This window comes from Rhinopithecus roxellana, chromosome 14 (genome assembly GCF_007565055.1).
Source record: "Rhinopithecus roxellana isolate Shanxi Qingling chromosome 14, ASM756505v1, whole genome shotgun sequence".
Classification (NCBI taxonomy): Eukaryota; Metazoa; Chordata; class Mammalia; order Primates; family Cercopithecidae; genus Rhinopithecus; species Rhinopithecus roxellana.
Window position 1 is genome coordinate 31,478,652 of NC_044562.1, and position 18,823 is coordinate 31,497,474.

The 18,823-nt window shown below is 44.9% G+C and overlaps 1 protein-coding gene and 1 long non-coding RNA gene across 4 annotated transcripts in view; one reads left to right on the plus strand and one right to left on the minus strand.

Annotated features, from left to right (window-relative positions):
- Window positions 1-18,823, plus strand: part of LOC115893194 — a 49,058-nt gene that overhangs the window by 20,360 nt on the left and 9,875 nt on the right. The gene's annotated exons all lie outside the window — the stretch shown is intronic.
- LOC104660011 (C-X-C chemokine receptor type 2) lies at window positions 1,433-12,285 on the minus strand. Of its 3 annotated transcripts, none has more exons than XM_010360207.2 (4): window positions 12,200-12,285; window positions 11,198-11,260; window positions 8,218-8,269; window positions 1,433-2,992 (listed from the first exon to the last, which is right to left on the minus strand). In XM_010360207.2, exon 4 carries the CDS (start codon window positions 2,950-2,952, stop codon window positions 1,885-1,887), a length of 1,068 nt encoding a protein of 355 aa, XP_010358509.1. In that variant the 5' UTR covers window positions 2,953-2,992; window positions 8,218-8,269; window positions 11,198-11,260; window positions 12,200-12,285; the 3' UTR covers window positions 1,433-1,884. The 3 variants fall into 3 exon arrangements, with proteins under 3 accessions (XP_010358509.1, XP_030772126.1, XP_010358508.1); XM_030916266.1 differs by lacking the exon at window positions 12,200-12,285 and adding an exon at window positions 11,852-11,876; XM_010360206.2 differs by lacking the exon at window positions 12,200-12,285 and adding an exon at window positions 11,619-11,772.

Sequence of the window (18,823 nt, forward strand, 5' to 3'; positions counted from 1 at the left end):
TGTGCTTGGGTGGGAGAGAGGGGAGAGGGTAGGGCACTCACAGTGGGTGCTGCTGGCTGAGCTGGGAGAGCTCTCTGCCTTCCTACTATGTGATCAGGGGGATTTGGTGAACTTACTCAACCCTCTGCACCTTCTAATTCTAAGTCTCACCCCTGACACTCCTGCCTACTGACTAACCCAAGGCCATGAGAGGCCCTAGAGCATCCCAGAACACATTTCTTTCCATGATGCGTGGTCTACAGCAGGAAGCTTGGGTTGGGGGCACGGGGATGGCAAGGCTGGGCTCCATCTCTATTCCATCCTTCTCTCTACGACACAACAAACGACAAAGAGATTTACTTCTTGTAAAGACTCTCACTCAAGACCTCTTCTCACCCTTGCCCCACTGCTCTGTAGCAATTTGGAAGCAGTAATATAAACACCCAAGTAAAAATAGTTTATTAAAACAAAAGATATTAATGGAATCATTTAACAAAAAATATAGCCAAGTGGTTCCAGCCTCGGTTCCAGCCTTGGTTTAATCAGCCTTGGTGCTTAAAATACCTTTTAGGGCTTAGTTTTTTTTTTTTTTTTTAATTGATATAAAAATATACATAACAAAATTGATCATTTTAACCATTTTAAGTGTCAATTTAGTGGCATTAAGACACATTGCTGTACAACTATCACTACTGTTTATCTTCAGAACTTTTTCAACATCCCAAACATAAACCCTGTGCCCATTAAACCATCACTCCCCATGCTCCCCTCCCCTCAGTCCCTGATAATCACTGTTCTCCTTTCTGTCTCTATGAATTTGTTCACTCTCAGTGCCTCATGTAAGTGGAATCATACCTGTTTATGTCTGGCTTATTTCACTTAGCATAACATTTTCAAGGTTCGTTCATGTTGTAACATGTATGAGTACTTCATTCCTCTTTCAGGCTGAAGGATACTTTGTTATGTACATATCACATTTTGTTCAGCCATTCATTCATTCATTCATGAACATTTGGGTTGTTTTTGCCCTTTGGGTCTTGCGAATAAGCTAATAAGCTGCTATGAACATTGATGGACAAATGTGGGTTCAAGTCCCTGCTTTCACTTCTTGTGGGTCAATTCCTAGAAGTGGAATTGCGGGATCATGTGATAATTCTATGTCCGATGTTTAGAGGAAAGCTGCCATACTGTCTTCCGCAGTGGCCACACCATTTTACATTCCCGCCCTCAATGCTCAAGAGTCCCAGTTTCTCCTCTACATCTTCATGGACTGAGATGGAGTTCACTCTGTCACTCAGGCTAGAGTGCACGGGCACGATCTCAGCTCACTGCAACCTCTGCCTCCCAGGTTCAAGTGATTCTCCCACCTCAGCCTCCCAAGTAGCTGTGATTACAGGCACTTGTCACCATTCCTGGCTAATTTTTTTATTTTTGTATTTTTAGTAGAGACAGGGTTTCACCGTGTTGGCCAGGCTGGCCTCGAACCCCTGACCTCAAGTGATCTGCCCAACTCAGCCTCCCAAATTGCTGGGATTACAGGCCTGAGCCACAGCGCCCAGCCTGATTTTCTTTCTTCTGATACTAGCCATCCTAATGAGTAAGCAGAGCTGTCTCACTGGAGTGTAGATTTTCACTTCTTAGAATACAGAGTGCCTTGGACTCAGGGGCGGGATGGACAGAGCTCCAGCAAGTGACGTAGTAATTATGGCAAGGGGTGAGGCACCAGAGCAGGCTTTCTAAACCATGCAAGAGAAACTAGTAAGAACGTGGCCTCCTCTGCTTCCTGGGACCACAGTGGGGGCTGCACTGACACTGAGACCAAGAAGAACCAGTGGACATGAAGCTTGGAATGTGACTGTGAAGAGAAGGGAGGAACCCCACGGGGCTGCACTTAGGCAGGACGTCTTAGAGAGTAGTGGAAGTGTGCCCTGAAGAAGAGCCAACAAAGGAAGGCCTGCTGTCTTTGGGCAGGGAGTCCTTGCTGATCAAGCCATGTGTGGCTAGAATCTTGAGGAGTCCATGGCGAAACTTCTGACCAATGAAGGCGTAGATGAGGGGGTTGAGGCAGCTGTGAAAGATGCCCAGAATCTCGGTGGCATCCAGAGCCTGGTCGATGTCGCTGCGGCGCTGACAGGTCTCGTTGATCAACCGGGTCCTCATGAGGGTGTCTGCCAGCAGGACCAGGTGGTAGGGCAGCCAGCAGAGTAGGAAGATGAGGACGACAGCAAAGATGACCCGCATGGCCCGGTGCTTCTGCCCCATGTGGGCCTTAAACAGCGTGTGGAGGGTGAATCCATAGCAGAACAGCATGATCAGCAGCGGGAAGATGAAGCCAAAGGTCTGGGGCAGGATCCGCAACACCATCCGCCATTTTGCTGTATTGTTGCCCATGTCCTCATAGCAGACTGGGCTAATATAGGTCGGGTAGACAGTCCTTCGGAAAAGTAAGACGGGCAGGGCCAGGAGCAAGGACAGACCCCAGATACTGAGACATATGAACTTGACCAAGTAGCGCTTCTGGGTCAGTGTGCGTGTGGCATGGACAATGGCCAGGTAACGGTCCACACTGATGCAGGCCAGTAGCAGGATGCCACTATAGAAGTTGACTTCCTTCAGGAGTGAGACCACCTTGCACAGGAATGTGCCAAAAATCCAGCCATTCACCTTGGAGGCGGCCCAGACGGGCAAGGTCAGGGCAAAGAGTAGGTCGGCCATGGCCAGGTTCAGCAGGTAGACATCAGTGACGGAGCGGCCGACCCTGCTGTGTAAGATGACCAGCATCACGAGGGAGTTTCCCAGCAAGCTCAGCAGGAATACCAGGGCATAGATAATGACCACAAAATACTTGTTGATTTCCAGGGATTCTGGTCGACATGGGGCAACATCTGGTAGAGAAGGGGGCAGGTCACTACTGTAACTGTAATTACTAAAATCTTCACTTTCCCAGAGATCTTCAAAGTTGACAGTCTGCATGTTAATATCTTCTGTTTTTGAGGTAAACTTAAATCCTGACCTATAGAAGAGAGACGAAGGTTACTGCACAATAAATTCCCCAGATTCTTGCACATCCACCCAAGAAACTGAGATAGGATTCTTTGTGTTGGCTTGAGTATTACATTGAAGTAATTTTTCCCTACAAATATGTAAGCAGTAGCTCTTAGGTTATGAGATAAATCTGGTGATAAATGGTACATTTTATGAAAGGACCATGGTTCTCTTTAATATAAGAGAGAAATTCTTAGCATTTCTTTTAGCATCACCATCACCTAAAACTTTGCAGAAAGTTCTCTTGGACAGGCCCTGGTGTGTGATGTTCCCCTTCCTGTGTCCCAAGTGTTCTCATTGTTCAATTCCCATCTATGAGTGAGAAGATGCAGTGTTTGGTTTTTTGTTCTTGCGATAGTTTGCTGAGAATGATGGTTCCCAGCTGCATCCATGTCCCTACAAAGGACATGAACTCATCCTTTTTTATGGCTGCATAGTATTCCATGGTGTATATGTGCCACATTTTCTTAATCCAGTCTGTCATTGATGGACATTTGGGTTGGTTCCAAGTCTTTGCTATTGTGAATAGTGCCACAGTAAACATACGTGAGCATGTGTCTTTATAGCAGACATGGCACAGGTATACATATGTAACAAACCTGCACATTGTACACATGTACCCTAGAACTTAAAGTGTAATAAAAATAAATAAAATTAAAAAATTATAAAATATATAACCCCCCCCCCCCCCAAAAAAAGAAAGTTCTCTTTGGATAATCCCCACAGAACACTCAATACTGCCTGGATCCTGCAGTGGTGAGCATCTTTGGCTATCAAGGCTGGGTTTCATGTTCAGAAATGTGAGATGCCACTCAGTTCTTTTTTTTTGTTTGTTTGTTTTAGAGATGGGGTCTTGTTATGTTGCTCAGGATGGTCTTAAACTCCTGACCTCAAGTAATTCTGCTGCCTCTGTCTCCCAAAGTGCTGGGAATAAAGGCATGAGCCACTGCATTCAGTCCCATTCAGTTTTTAATCAAGGGATTAAGCAGGCACTCCAAATGGGCTGTAACCTCAGAAAAGATCATGGTTTGACTATAAAACTGAGGCATGAATCCCTTTGTTCAATTTTCTAAAAGTTATTTTAAAAGATGTACTCTGGAAAATGGTTTGAACAATTGTGGCATAGAGTTTTGGAAGGTTCTCGAGCTAGCAGAATCTTCAGTTAATTAGTAAGGTCCAGCGTTTCTCCTTTGGGTAGAAGGAGGCCTGCTTTGGGAATGTGTGTGTAGTTTGGAAAAGTATATTAAAAATAATAAGCAAGTGGGCTGCCTGATTCTCCCTGTGGGTGGAAACGTAACAGGTTATTCAGGGAGCTCTGGGCAGCCGTGGCCACCATGCAGGATGAGCAGACACAGCCAGTCTGCTCCCCAATAAGAGAGAGGGACAGCAGGAAGCAGAGAAGACAGGGTTGCACTACCCTTGCTTGGTGGCTCTCCAGCCCTGTTGGGGACCCTTCCTGTCCTGCATGTGTTTGTCTCCATCCAGCCCTGACTCCCCTGTTCTTCTCAGATTTAGTCTAACTCCCCAGGCTCTGCCCTTGCCACAAGGACAGCACAGATCCTGCTTTGGTGAAGCCTGGGTGTAGAGGGTGGGCTGCAGCTATTCAAAAATACGATCCCGACTGTGCGTGGTGGCTCACACCTGCAATCCCAGCACTTTGGGAAGCCAAGGTGGCAGGATCACTTGAGGTCAGGAGTTCGAGACCAGCCTGGTTAACATGGTAAAACCCTGTCTCCACTAAAATTACAAAAATTAGCCAGGTATGGTGATGCGTGCCTGTAATCCCAACTACTTGGGAGGCTGAGGCACAAGAATCACTTGAACCCAGGAGGTGGAGGTTGCAGTGAGCCGAAATCACATCACTGCACTCCAGCCTGGGCAACAGAGTGAGACTCTGTCTCAAAAAAAAAAAAAAAAAAAAAAGAAAATCCTAGTTTCTCAAAGAAGAAGTCAACTAAAGCAATCCAGCTCCCTAATTAGCTTCTTTTTGAACCACAAAACAGATCACCCTCCAGCCATTGCCTTAGAGTAAGGGATGACCATCCTACCACCAACCATGTCCAAGTCCATAACCTACCTCCAAATGGAACCCAGTGTCAGAGAAAAACCAGGAAGTTAAAGGTCCCAGGACCCACTTCACACTCACCAGGCTGGGCACACTCAGAAAAAGACACCCAAGAACAATGTGGGTGAGGAAGTGGAAAGGTCAGAACTCTCCCACATTGCAGGTGGGAATGTAAGATGGTGCAGCTGCTTTGGAAAACAGTTTAGCAGTTGCTCAAAAAAGTTAAACATAGAGTTACCACATGAACCAGCAAACCTCATCCTAGGTGTATACCCAAGAGAACTGAAAGCTAATGTTCATAGCAGCATTCATCATTAAGCTCAAAAAGTGGAAACAAACCAAATATCCATCAACTGATGAACGGACAGACAAATTGAAGAAAAATCATGAGCAACTGGAAGACATTTTGGTCAATGACACATCACAAATACCACAGTGGTCCCATAAGATTATAATATTGTATTTTTAGTGTTCTTTTCCTATGTTTAGATATACAAATACTTACCATTGTGTTATAATTACCTACAGTATTTAGCACAGTAACATGCTGTATAGGTTTGTAGCCTAGGAGCAGTAGGCTTTACCATATAGCCCATGTGTGTTGTAGGCTATAACATCATATACTCTACGATGTTCACATGACATAGTTCTCAGAATGCATCCGCATTGTTAAGCAACCTATGACTGTATTATATACAATGGAATATTATTCAGCCATGAGAAGGAATGAGGTACTGATACACAATACAACATGGATGAACCTTGAAAATGTTAGTCTAGGTGAAAAAAGGCAGACACAAAAGTTTTCCTGTTGTGTGATTCCGTATATGTGAAATGACCAAAATAGGCAAATGGGTAGAATTGGTAGAGACAGAAAGTAGATTGGTGGTTTCCATGGGCAAGGGGAGTTGGGAGAGGAATGTTAATGACTACACAGTTTTTCTTTTGAGTGATAAAAGTGTTCTGGAATTAGTGGCAATGGTTGTAGAATATGCTAAAAACTTTAAATGGGTGACTTTTGTGGTATGTGACTTATGTCTCAATTAAAAAAAAAAGATTAATCAAAAGGTGCACAGCCTTGCAAAGCAAATACAAATATTACAACAATAACAACAAAAGTCCTAGAGAGGATTTCTCTTTAGCAGAAAGGAAGTCTCTGTTGTTGTCAATCACATGTAGCAAAGAAGAAAGCTGAAGAAGATTAAGCAAAACTGGGAAAATAATGCCCTTTTTCCCCCAAGAGTGATGGAATTCTTAGCCATCACCTTTCTGACAAGTTTTTACTTTCTCTTTTGAGAGTTAGGGGCCAGATACATTGCCTTCCCAGCATACCAAGGCAACTGATAGAGAAGATTCAATCAGTTGATGAACCTAGAGAGACATGGTGATGATGGTGAGGCCCTGCCTGGCCAGAAGGCTGGGCAGGTATTGAGAGGGCTGGTAATACAGCTTGCTGGACCAGTATAGTCAGCAAGACCTGAAAGAAGTCACCAACTCCACAGTCCCATGGTTGAGAGCAAGTTTGCTCAGAGGTCCAGGGTATGTCCAATGAAGTCATGAGGTCAAGGGTGGATCACTTCTGAGAGCAGATGATTACAGATGCTCTTAAGGGAACAAATGACCCAAGAGAAGACCCATCTTTGAGAGTAGGTGCAGGGCATATTGGGTGCAGAGAGCTTGTGCTCTTAGAGAGCAGGGCCTTGTATGTATGAGTATTGGCTATGAGAAGCCAGGACTGGGGCTGCTGCAGAAACTGTCGTGTCAGCACAGGCAGCAGTGGCAGAGCATGTTTCACAGGTAAATCCTCACTGTGGATAATCCAGTGCTCAGCTGTGCTGGGGGTGGGCTGGATGTATATGGGTGAGTTCACGCTCCCAGGCATTATGGGTCAACTGCAGGTTCCAGAGGGAGAGCATATAGTCAGGACAGAAGGTAGAGAATTCAGCAAGGAGAACCAGGTCAGGCCAATGACCTCCAGCTCCTAGGGTAGGGAGAGGGGTGTTTGTTGTTGGTATTGTTTTTTAGTTTACCAATCTCTACAGAGGATGATTTGGCAGACAGAGGGACAAACAAAAGGAAGGAGATGACACATCTGAGGTCTGCTTTGTGCCTCACAGGTACATGATCTCCATGGCTCATTACAAACAGATACAATTAGGTCCTGTTTCTAGAAGACTGAGGCACAAGCAGGTTCAGCTGACCTAAAAGGGAGGCTCAGTGACCAGCCTGCGATCGCAGGGTGCAGAAGTGGTGAAACCACTGTTCCAGTGAGGCGTGAAGGGCCCCACCTATATTATTTGCAGTTTACAGCCCTTCTTCTTAAAAAAAGTGCACCTCATCTATTAGACATATTTGTAAGTTAAGTTCTTGAGATATAATTAAATCAACCTGTGTGTGGTCCACTCACATTCTTTGATGTTTTATGCATTGTTTTCTTTTGCCATTTCTTAGGCCCAGAATGAAAGAAACAGCTCTGGCAGGGATGATAAACCAAACACCCTTGAAATGGCTGGGTCCGGCTGGCCATCCAGTCATATTTTCCAAGATAAAAAGGGGGCTTTCTTGACTTAGGGAAAATGCCAGCCCCTTAGTGACTCATGGTAGTTTGGAAACTCCATAGATGATGGCATGAATTCTAATTTATTACATGAAAATGCTATAGAATGAGAGACATTTACAAGATCTCAAACATTTAAGGCAATCTTTTTAACAACAAAACGGTCATTTTTGTACAGTTTCAGTATTCTTTCTCTCTATAAATATAATCCACAAATATTTGGATTTAGTGTAGGGAAGTGGGAAGCGAACAGTGTTCGGCCCATCCTCAGACCCAGTCCTAGCCCAGGCCAGGAGGGCTGGTTGAGTCTTGGAAGGCCACTAGGCCAAGGGAAGAGCATGGGCATCAAGTGGTCCTGAGCGCTTGGAGAGGGTTGTGAGGGAGGAGGAACAGAAGTTCTCCCTTTGGGGACCCCATCCCCAAAGGAGAAAATGAAGAGGCCGAGGGGTGAGGGTGAGGGGCCCACCAAGGGTGGGGAGAGATGCTTGGGATAAATGTAGGCTGGATATCAAGGGAAACAAAGAACAGAGACATTCTAGCTGTTGGGAAGGGTGGGTGTTCCAAGACTTACCAGGATGCTGGCCTTTTCACCTGTAGGACACCTCCAGGAGGGCAGCTGCAACCTATGAAAGGGAGGTGGTGGTGAGAACACAGTGGAGGAAGTGAGTGGTGGATTAGATTGCTCAATGTAGTGCAGGGGTGGAGCTCCTGAGGGTGTGGGTGATTCTGATAACTTTGAATAATTAGTTCCCAGGTCAGCTCTCGGATCCATAGTCATTTCACGGACTCGTAGAGTTTATATTGGGAAGGGACCTGAGGGGTTTTCTAGCTAGTCTTTTCATTTTACAGATGGGGAAACAAGCCCAGACAAAGGAAATAGCTTGCCCAGAATTGCATGGATTTCTTTCATCTTTGCTGTATCTCAGAGCCCCTGGCTCCTTCAGCTGCCTTGTCTGAGTCTCCTGGCACTCCAGCTGCCTCAGGCTTCCTCATCTTACCATTGGCAGTACTATAGCTCTTGAATGTCTTTCACATGTCAAAGGGGAGCAGTGCATTAAAACGACAGAGATGGACTAAAGCTTCTGGTGAGTCTGGTGGTGTTCCTCCCTGGACCTGATGCCTCTACTTTTCGGCCCCACTCCTGCCTCTCTTCTTTCCCCTCACTCCCCAACCATCTGCTCTGACCACAAGTCCATCTCTGGGTATTGATATTCTTTCTTGGTTCATACACTTGGCATTGGGTCTGAGGACCCCAACTCTGTAGCAGCTACCACCCTTGGAGCCAAGACCCTCTAATTTGGAAAGAAAGCCTTTTGGTAAAAGTGAAGATTCCACCCAAGTCCAAAATACATTTTTAAAAACAGTGTTGAGTGACCCTAATAATGTATTTTATCAATTTGCTATTGATTACAGATGAATGAATTAATCCAGGTAGAGCTATGAACACTAATTCTGCTCCCTCCCAAGTGCCCACCCCAGTGAACAACACCTCAATCCCCTCCATTACTCTTTACCCTATCTCTTGCTCCATGCATCCCAGGGCCCAGAGGGCACTCAATGCCTGTGGCAGACGCACTTAAACTGCCTACGTACCCCAAAGAAAGAATGTTTGAGTCTAACTGTTTAGCAAATGTTTCTTAGTCTTTGTCACCTCTCTTTCCCAAGCTGGGGAAGAATGCAATGCCACCTGGCCAGCTGACGCTAAAACCAGATAAAGGCTTATTACATATGGAGAGAGGCAGATGAGACCAGAGCTAGCTGAGCAATTCTGAGCTACTGACTTTTCCTATCTGAGTCTCAGTTTACTCATCTGTAAAATGGGGCCAATACGGACTCCAAATTATGGGGTTGTGGTGAGGATGAAATGAGGGATTGCTTGTAAATCATGTAAGACATACATAAAGTATGTATGTTAACCTTTATTGTTGTGATCATTATTACTGGAATAGTTTATTCACTGATAACATGCTGCCTCTCTCACTACATCCCCAATCAAGGGAAAGCAGTGGGCAGTGGGTCTGCTTTCAAGGCTGACTTTGATGACATCTAATTTGCTTTGCCCTAGATATTAATTGTCACATTAGCTATAATGTTGAGTGTCTACCAGGTTCTAGCTTCTGGGCAAAGTGCTTTCTAGAATTTATATCAATTAATCCTCAGGACAACCTCATGAAGCAGGCACTTTCTGGATGAGGAAATGAAGACTCTGAGAGGTTAAGCAACTTACCTACACAGCTGAATTAGGCTTTCAGTTTAAAAAACCTCTAAAAATCTACTCTCAAATGCTATCTCCTGTTCACTGTAATAAGGAGCAGGATCCCAGCCTAAAGTTTCTGAGCCCCATTAGGTACCTCCTTGTGTCCCAGAAAGCCAGATACAAAGGATGTAGAGAGGGGAGCCCAGATTTGACATTTCCCAGTCAGCCTCCTTCACACTCCTTAGGTCAATTTCATTTCCACGGAGATCACTGCTGTTATATGTAGGGTGGAGTGAATTAAAAAACTGGCTTCTGGTGAGGTGGCTCATGCCTGTAATTCCAGCGCTTTGGGAGGCTGAGGCGGGTGGATCACTCAAGGCCAGGAGTTAGAGACCAGCCTGGCCAACATGGTGAAACCCCGCCTCCACTAAAAATGCAAAAATTAGCCAGGTGTGGTGGCACATGCCTGTAATCCTAGCTACTCCAGAGGCTGAGGCATAAGAATTGCTTGAAATCGGAAGGCAGAGGTTGAAGTGAGCCGAGATTGTGCCATTGCATTCCAGCCTGGGTGACAGAGCGAAACCCTGTCTCAAACAAAAACAAAATGAAAACCTGGCTTCTAATCCTGCTTGGAGAAGTCATTCTTTCTGGGCCTTGGTGTGTGCCTTTGGAAAATGGGAGCTTCTTTCAAGTCTATTCTGTCCAGCATGATAGCTGCTAGCCATGTGTAGCTATTTAAATTAAAATTAATAAAATAAAGGCCAGGCAAGGTGGCCCATGCCTGTAATCTCAGCACTTTGGGAGGCCGAGGTGGGCAAATCGCTTGAGCCCAGGAGTTTGAGACCATCCTGGGCAACATGGCGAAACCCTGTCTTTACAAAAAAAAAAAAAAAGTACAAAAAATTAGCTGAGTGTAGCAGCACGTGCCTGTAGCTGCAGCTACTTGGGAGGCTGAGGTGGGAGAATCGCCTGAGACCTGTAGGTTGAGCTTGCAATGAGCCAAGATCACACCACAGCACTCCAGCCTGGGCATTGGAGTGAGACCCTGTCTCAAAAAATAAAAAATAAAATAAAATAAAAATTGAGATCCTCAGTCACACTAGTCACATTTCAAGTGCTCCGTAGCCATGTGTGACTAGTGGCTACCATATTGGGCAGGGCAGATCTAGGACATTTCTATTATTGCAGAAAATTCTTTTGTGCAGCGCTATCTAGGTGAAGACTTAGTTGTCTTTAGCTCTAAGTTTCTACACTTCATCACCCTAGTTCTCAGGTCCTCAGAGGAGGCTGAAGTTTCTCGATCTCTTCCATTAGAAATATGTCCCCAGCATCTCAGACTGAACAAGTCACCTACCTGCTGTGATTGGAGTGGCCACCGATGTCTTCAGTGAGCCTCAAGGTTGGATGGTAGTCAGAGCTGTTAGACAGGAAAAAAAAAAAAAAAAAAAAAAAGAGACAGCTTTGACGATGAAACTTCTGACCTGGGTTGCAAGGGGGAAATCCAAGAGGCCCTCCTGGGGAGGTGTTCCCACAGAGGAACAATGAGGTCTGTCCTGGGACTTTGGCCCAGGAGAGGTGCCACTTAGTAATTCTGGGATGAGTGCTGGGGATTTTCACATCTTCCTGTCTGATGGCTTCTGGAGGAGCCTACCAGTCTGAAGGTGGAGATTTGCCTACCCACCTTCTGTCTCTAAATGTTTTGAACCTGCACTTCCTTTTTTAACAAGGAAGATGCGGGCATCCCAGCCCCCGCCAATGGACATGTCTGAACTCACACGCAGTTTCTTCCTTCTTTCCAGGGTCAGAGTGAGAAACGTCCCTCCTTCTGTTTCTGTTGAATCCCCGCACCTGACTGTGGGCCCCACTGCCTCTCTGGTCCTTGAGGATCCTCTTTCTCTGCCCTCTGTCCTGGCTCTTTTCCTTCCACCACACCTTACTTATGGCTTTATCATGCTCCCTCTGTCCTAGCACCCTTCGGCTACCACAGCTGCTCTTTCCACTTCCTTACCTCCCCTCCACTGCTCAACAAAGACACTGCAACTGGCTTCCTTCCTACTGCTCCACCAAAATAGCTTTCACCAAGGTTCCCAATGAGCTCTGGGTTGCTAAACCCAGCAAATCTATTTTTTTTTTTTAAACCAAACTGCTTCTTTTCCCCCCAAGATAAACAGATTGGAGGCAGCGTTCACATGCCTCTCCCACTTGGAAGGACAGAATAGTGTGTAGAGATTCACACTATAAATTTTTTTCTCCAAGAATGAATGCAGGAACTGAACAGGAAAACTGAAAGAATCCACAGAACTTTTGAAAGAAGTGGCAGCTGCAGCCTACTCTGTGAGACAGGCAAAAAACTCACCTCTAGGCAGAATAGCACTGCACCCAGGAAGGAGAAAACGGCTGCATATTCTCAGCTATCACCATTGCTTACAACACTCTGGCTAACCAGAAGTCCTGCGTCCGTCCACGTGATAACATCACTATAATTATAACCAGCATTTGAGAAAGTCAGCACGCTAAGCCTTTCGAATCTTGCAGAGTTTACATCACTCCCCTTCCACGTCTATCAGAGGTGGTGCTGGTATTCACTGCTGGGAGTCTTAAAGACAGGTCACATCACTGGATCCCTTGCAGACATTCCCCAGCACTAGCCCAGAGTCTGGTAGGCCCACTGCGGGGATAGACCCAGAAGAGCACTGTAGTCTGGCTCTCAGGAAGTCTCATTCCTAGAGAAAGGGGAAGAACATCACATCAAGGGAACACCCTGTGGGACAAAATAATCTGAACGGCCGGTCTTGAGTGCCAGATCTTTTCACTGGTGTGAAGTTTCCTATAGCAGAGACACAATTGCTGTGCTGTGCTGGGCAGAGTAGGGAAAGTTTGCACCTCTACCCAACAGGCAGGCAGCCTATGGTATTGTGAAGGGTCTTAGAGAAGGGATCCTTTTTCCCCCTGGTACGCCACTGCAGACAGAGCTGGGGCTTCTCCCAAAGGAATGCAGCATGGATACACCTACAGACAGCTTTCCTGAACAAATCAGGGTGATTGCATCCCCACAGGAGGAGCACTCCCCAGATTCAGGCTTGCATGACAGGCAGTCACAATTCTACTCTACTTGGAGCATCAACATTTCTACAGATGAAAATAACTGCCTGTCTGATCTGAATAGCCAGAACACTGGGACAGGAGTAAAGTGGGGAGGTGGATAGCTTTCCAGCTGGCCTTGTGGGGGACCTGAGGTAGCTCTTACCCTTCACCCTGACAAAACCTCAGCATATCTAATTGAGAGCTCCCCCAGCCACTTTCATCAAGGCTGGGATCTCTGCCCACCATTGGGTATTACATCTACCCACCTGCTTTAGCTACAACTGGTGCCTACCCACGGATACTTCTCCTACTGGTCCGAAGCCTGAATCATCAACTCAGTAAATAAAATACTGGGGAAAAATTAAATAAATAAAGAAAGAGTACACCACGAGAGAATGAGGTACGCTTAAAGAGATTCCTGCCATTCCAACCCCATAGGAGACAGTAAACCTTCTCACACACCACGTACATAACTACTACAACCAGGATCTGGGAAAGCCAGCACACACTCTCTCACACTAAGGAACTCATACAGAGTCTTCACTCCTAAAACTCAAAAAGTCTTCACCCCTAAAAACCAAGGATCAAATTAGGCTAAAATAAACTATAAACATTAAAGTCAGATCCTTGAGAGGAAAGAAAAACAAATTAAAAAAAAAGAAAAACATAGTCGCTGGGCATGGTGGCTCATGCCTGTGATACCAGCGTTTTGGGAATTTGAGGCTGGCAGATCATCTGAGGTCAGGAATTTGAGACCAGCCTGACCAACATAGAGAAATCCTGTTTCTACGAAAAATACAAAATTAGCCAGGCATGGTGGCGCATGCCCGTAATCCCAGCTACTTGGGAGGCTGAGACAGGAGAATTGCTTGAACCCGGGAGGCAGAGGTTGCAGTGAGCCAAGATCACATAATGCACTCCAGACTGGGCAACAAGAGCGAAACTTCATCTCAAAAAAAAAAAGTAAAATCAAAAATAAATTCAAGAATAACTTGAAGAAATAGTCTACCCAAATGAGAAGGAACCAGAAAAGTAGTTCTGGCAATGTGACAAAACAGGGTTCTGTAACACCCCCAAAAGATCACACTAACTCTCCAGCAATAAATCCAAACCAAGAAGAAATTTTCAAAATACCAGATAAAGAACTCAGAAGGTTTATTATTATTATTATTATTTTGAGACAGATTTTCACTCTTGTTGCTCAGGTTAGAGTGCAATGGTATCATCTCGGCTCACTGCAACCTCTGCCTCCCAGGTTCAAGTGATTCTCCTGCCTCAGCCTCCTGAGTAGCTGGGATTACAGGCATGTGCCACCACGTCCGGCTAATTTTTGTATTTTTAGTAGAGATTGGGTTTCGCCATGTTGACCAGGCTGGTCTCAAACTCCTGGCCTGAAGTGATCTGCCTGCCTCGGCCTCCCAAAGTTCTAGGATTGCAGGTGTGAATGACTGTGCCTGGCCCAGAAGGTTGATTATTAAGTTACTTAAGGAGATACCAGAGAAAAGTAAAAACCAACATAAAGAAATTTTTAAAAACCAGTTCAGGATATGAACGAAAAAATTTCTGGAGAGGTATATATCCTAAAGAAAAACCAATCAAAACCTCTGGAAATGAAAGTACACTTAGGGAATACAAACTGTGGTGGAAAGTTTCAACAATAGACTAGAACAAGTAGAAGAAAAAACTTCAGAGCTCAAAGAAAAGGCATTTGAATTAGCCCAATCAGACAAAGATTAAAAAAAAATCAAAAGAAATGAACAAAGTCCCCAAGAAATATAAAATTATGTAAAACAGCGAAACCTGAGAATAATTGGTATTCCTGAGGGAGAAGATAAGTCTAAAAGTTTGAAAAACTTATTTGAGGGAATAATTGAGGAAAACTTCCCTGACCTTGCTAGATATGTAGATATTTAAATATAAGCAGCTCAAAGAACTTCTGGGAAATTCATTACAAAAATATTATCACCTAGGCACATAGTCATTAGGTCATCTAAAGTCAACATGAAGGAAAGAATTTTAAGAACTGTGTGACAAAAACATTAGGTAACGTATAAAGGAAAACCTATCAGACTAACAGCAGATTTCTTGCAGAAACCTTGCAAGCCAGAAGGGATTGGGGTCCTATCTTTAGCTACTTTAAACAAAATAATTGTCAGCCAAGAATTTTGTATCCAGCAAAACTAAGCTTCATAAATGAAGGAGAGATAAAGTCTTTTTTCAGACAAACAAATGCTGACAGAAATTGCCACTCCTAAACCAGCATTATCAGAAATTCTAAAAGGAGTTTTAAAAATTTAAACAAAAGCTTTATGTGCACCAAAATAGAACCTCCTTAAAGCATAAATCTCACAGGGCCTATAAAACAATAACCCAATGAAAAAAATAAAGTATTTAGGTAACAACTAATATGATGAATAGAACAGTAACTCACATTGAGAGGTGAAGCTGGCTGGGCTTCTGGGTTGGATGGGGACTTGGAGAACTTTTCTGTGTAGCTAAAGGATTGTAAACACACCAATCAGCACTCTGTGTCTAGTTAAATGTTTGTAAACACACCAATCAGCACTCTGTAAAAATGCACCAATCAGCACTCTGTGTCTAGCTAAAGGTTTGTAAATGCACCAATTAGCACTCTGTAAAAACGCACCAATCAGCACTCTGTAAAAATGTACCAATCAGCACTCTGTAAAATGGACCAATCAGTGCTCTGTAAAATGGACCAATCAACAGGATGTGGGTGGGGCCAAATAAGGAAATAAAAGTTGGGGACCCGAGCCAGCAGTGGCAACCCACTCAGGTCCCTTTCTGCACCTTGGAAGCTTTGTTTTTTCGCTCTTCACAATAAATCTTGCTGCTGCTCACTCTTTGGGTCTGCACTACCTTTATGAGCTATAACACTCACTGCGAAGGTCTGTGGCTTCACTCCTGAGGTCAGCGAGACCACAAACCCACCAGGAGGAGCCAGCAACTCTGGATGCGCCACCTTTAAGAGCTGTAACACTCACTGCAAAGGTCTGTGGCTTTACTCCTGAAGTCAGTAAGACCACGAACCCACTGGAAGGAAGAAACTCTGGACACATCTAAACATCTGAAGGAACAAACTCCGGACACACCATCTTTAAGAACCGTAACACTCACTGTGCAGGTCCGTGGCTTCATTCTTGAAGTCAGTGAGACCAAGAATACACCGGAAGGAACCAATTCTGGACACATTTTGGTTACCACAAAGGGACTATCGCCTATTGCCAAGCGTTGAGTACCATTGGATCCCTTTCCCTTCCTATTCTGTCCTATTTTTCCTTAGAATTCAGGGGCTAAATACTGGGCACCTGTCAGCCGGTTAAAAGTGACTAGCATGGCTGCTGGACTAAAGACATGGGTGTCAGGCTTTCTGGGAAAGGGCTCTCTAACAATCCCTGACTCTTAGGAGTTGGGAGCATTGGTTTGCCTGGAACCAGCTTCTGCTATTCCTGTACTTCTGGGCTGAGCCAAGGGTCGACAGAGAGGAAAATCATTTAGCTCCGGGGTCCTGACAACAAGTTGGTTGACCCTGCGGCCATGAGCGGAACTCTCAAAGTCATGTCACCCAAGCGAGACTCGCCCATCTATCCTATCTATCCTGACCGTTGCCTCCTGGGTCCTAATGCCTGTCAGACAAACTTCCTCTCACCTCTCTTCTCTGAGGCTAGTCCCGCTTCTAAAAACCACTCTCTGTCTCTGGTGCTTTTCTAGTTTCTCTTGTAAGAATGATTTCTAGTATAAACTTCAGGACTCTGTTACCTTCTGTAGGCACCTGGGCTCACCAATCAGAAAGACATAATTTTTCTTGAAAAGCCCCATCATAGGGGGTCTATCTGGAATTTTAGGATCCCTCCCCAGATAAGCAGGCCTAACAAAAGCGATTCCTGAAGCTAGGATATGGGGAGCCTCAGAAATTGTATCTTTCCTATTCATATAAATGAGGACAAAAGGCATCACTCTTCCAACTCTGGAAATCCCTTCCCTCCCTCAGGGTATAGCCCTCCACTTCATTTTTGGGGCATAACATCTTGGGACATGGGTAAAGTCCCAATACTAACAGGAGAAGACTTAGGACTCTAACAGGTTTTTGAGAATGTGTCAGTAAGGGCCACTAAATCCGATTTTTCTCAGTCCTCTTTGTGGTCTAGGAGGACAGGCAAGGGTGCAGGTTTTTGAGAATGCATCAGTAAGGGCCACTAAATCTGACCTTCCTTGGTCTTCCTTGTGGTCTAGGAGTAAAACTAGTGTTTCTGCTGCTGCGTTGGTGAGTACAACTATGCCGATCAGCAGGGTCAAGGGACTTTGCAGTTTCTTGGGCAGGGGAAGAAACAAACAAACCAAAACCATGGATGGTTTTGTCTTTCAGATAAGAAACAATCAGGCATCAACAGGCTCACCCTTGAAATACATCCTAAGCCATTGGGACCAATTTGACCTGCAAACCCTGAAAAAGAGGCGGCTCATTTTTTTCTGCACTGTGGCCTGGTCCCAGTATTCTCTCTCTGATGGGGAAAAATGGCCACCCGGGGGAAGTATAAATTACAATACTATCTTGCAGCTTGACCTTTTCTATAAGAGGCAAGCCAAATGGAGTGAAATACCTTATGTCCAAGTTTTCTTTTCATTGAAGGAGAATACACAACTATGTAAAGCTTGCAATTTACATCCCACAGAATACACAACTATGTAAAGCTTGCAATTTACATCCCACCCCTTACCTGAAAGATCAAGTAAGCTGATCTTTCAGCTTACCCCCATATCCTAGCCTCCCTATAGCTCCCCTTCCTATTAATGATAAGCCTTCTCTAATCTCCCCTGCCCAGAAGGATATAAGCAAAGAAATCTCCAAAAGACCACAACCCCCCCACCCCCCCGGGCTATCAGTTATGTCCCCTTCAAGCTGTAGGGGGAGGGGAATTTGGCTCAACCTGGGTACATGACCCCTTCTCCCTCTCTGATTTAAAGCAGATCAAGGCAGACTGGGGAAGTTTTCAGATGATCCTGATAGGTATATAGATGTCCTACAGGGTCTAGGGCAAACCTTCAATCTCACTTGGAGAGATGTTGTGCTATTGTTAGATCAAACCCTGGCCTTTAATAAAAAGAATGTGGCTTTAGCTGCAGTCCGAGAGTTTGGAGATACCTGGTATCTTAGTCAAGTAAATGATAAAATGACAGCCAAAGAAAGAGACAAATTCCCTACTGGTCAGCAAGCCATACCCAGTATGGATCCCCACTGGGACCTTGACTCAGATCATGGGGACTGGAGTTGTAAACATCTGTTGACTTGTATTCTAGAAGGACTGAGGAGAATTAGGAAAAAGCCCATAAATTATTCAGTGATGTCTACCATAACTCAGGGAAAGGAAGAAAATCCTTCTGACTTCCTCGAGTGGCTATGGGAGGCCTTAAGAAAATATACTCCGCTATCACCTGACTCACTGGAGGGTCAATTGATTCTAAAAGATAAATTTATTACCCAATCAGCTGCAGATATCAGGAGAAAGCTCCAAAAGCAAGCCCTGGGACCTGAACAAAATCTAGAGGCATTATTAAACCTGGTAACCTCAGTGTTCTATAATGGGGACCAAGAAGAACAGGCCCCAAAGGAAAAGTGAGATCAGAGAAAGGCCAAAACCTTGGTGGTTCAGAGAGGACAGAAAATGGAGCAGCCAGTAGGACTTGTTATCAGTGTGGTTTACAAGGACACCTTAAAAAAGATTGTCCAATGAGAAACAAGTTGCCCCCCTCGCCCATGTCCACTATGCCGAGGCAATCACTGGAAGGCATACTGCCCCAGAGGACAAAGGTTCTCTGGGCCAGAAGCCCCCAATCAGATGATCCAAAAACAGGACTGAGGGTGCCTGGGGCAAGT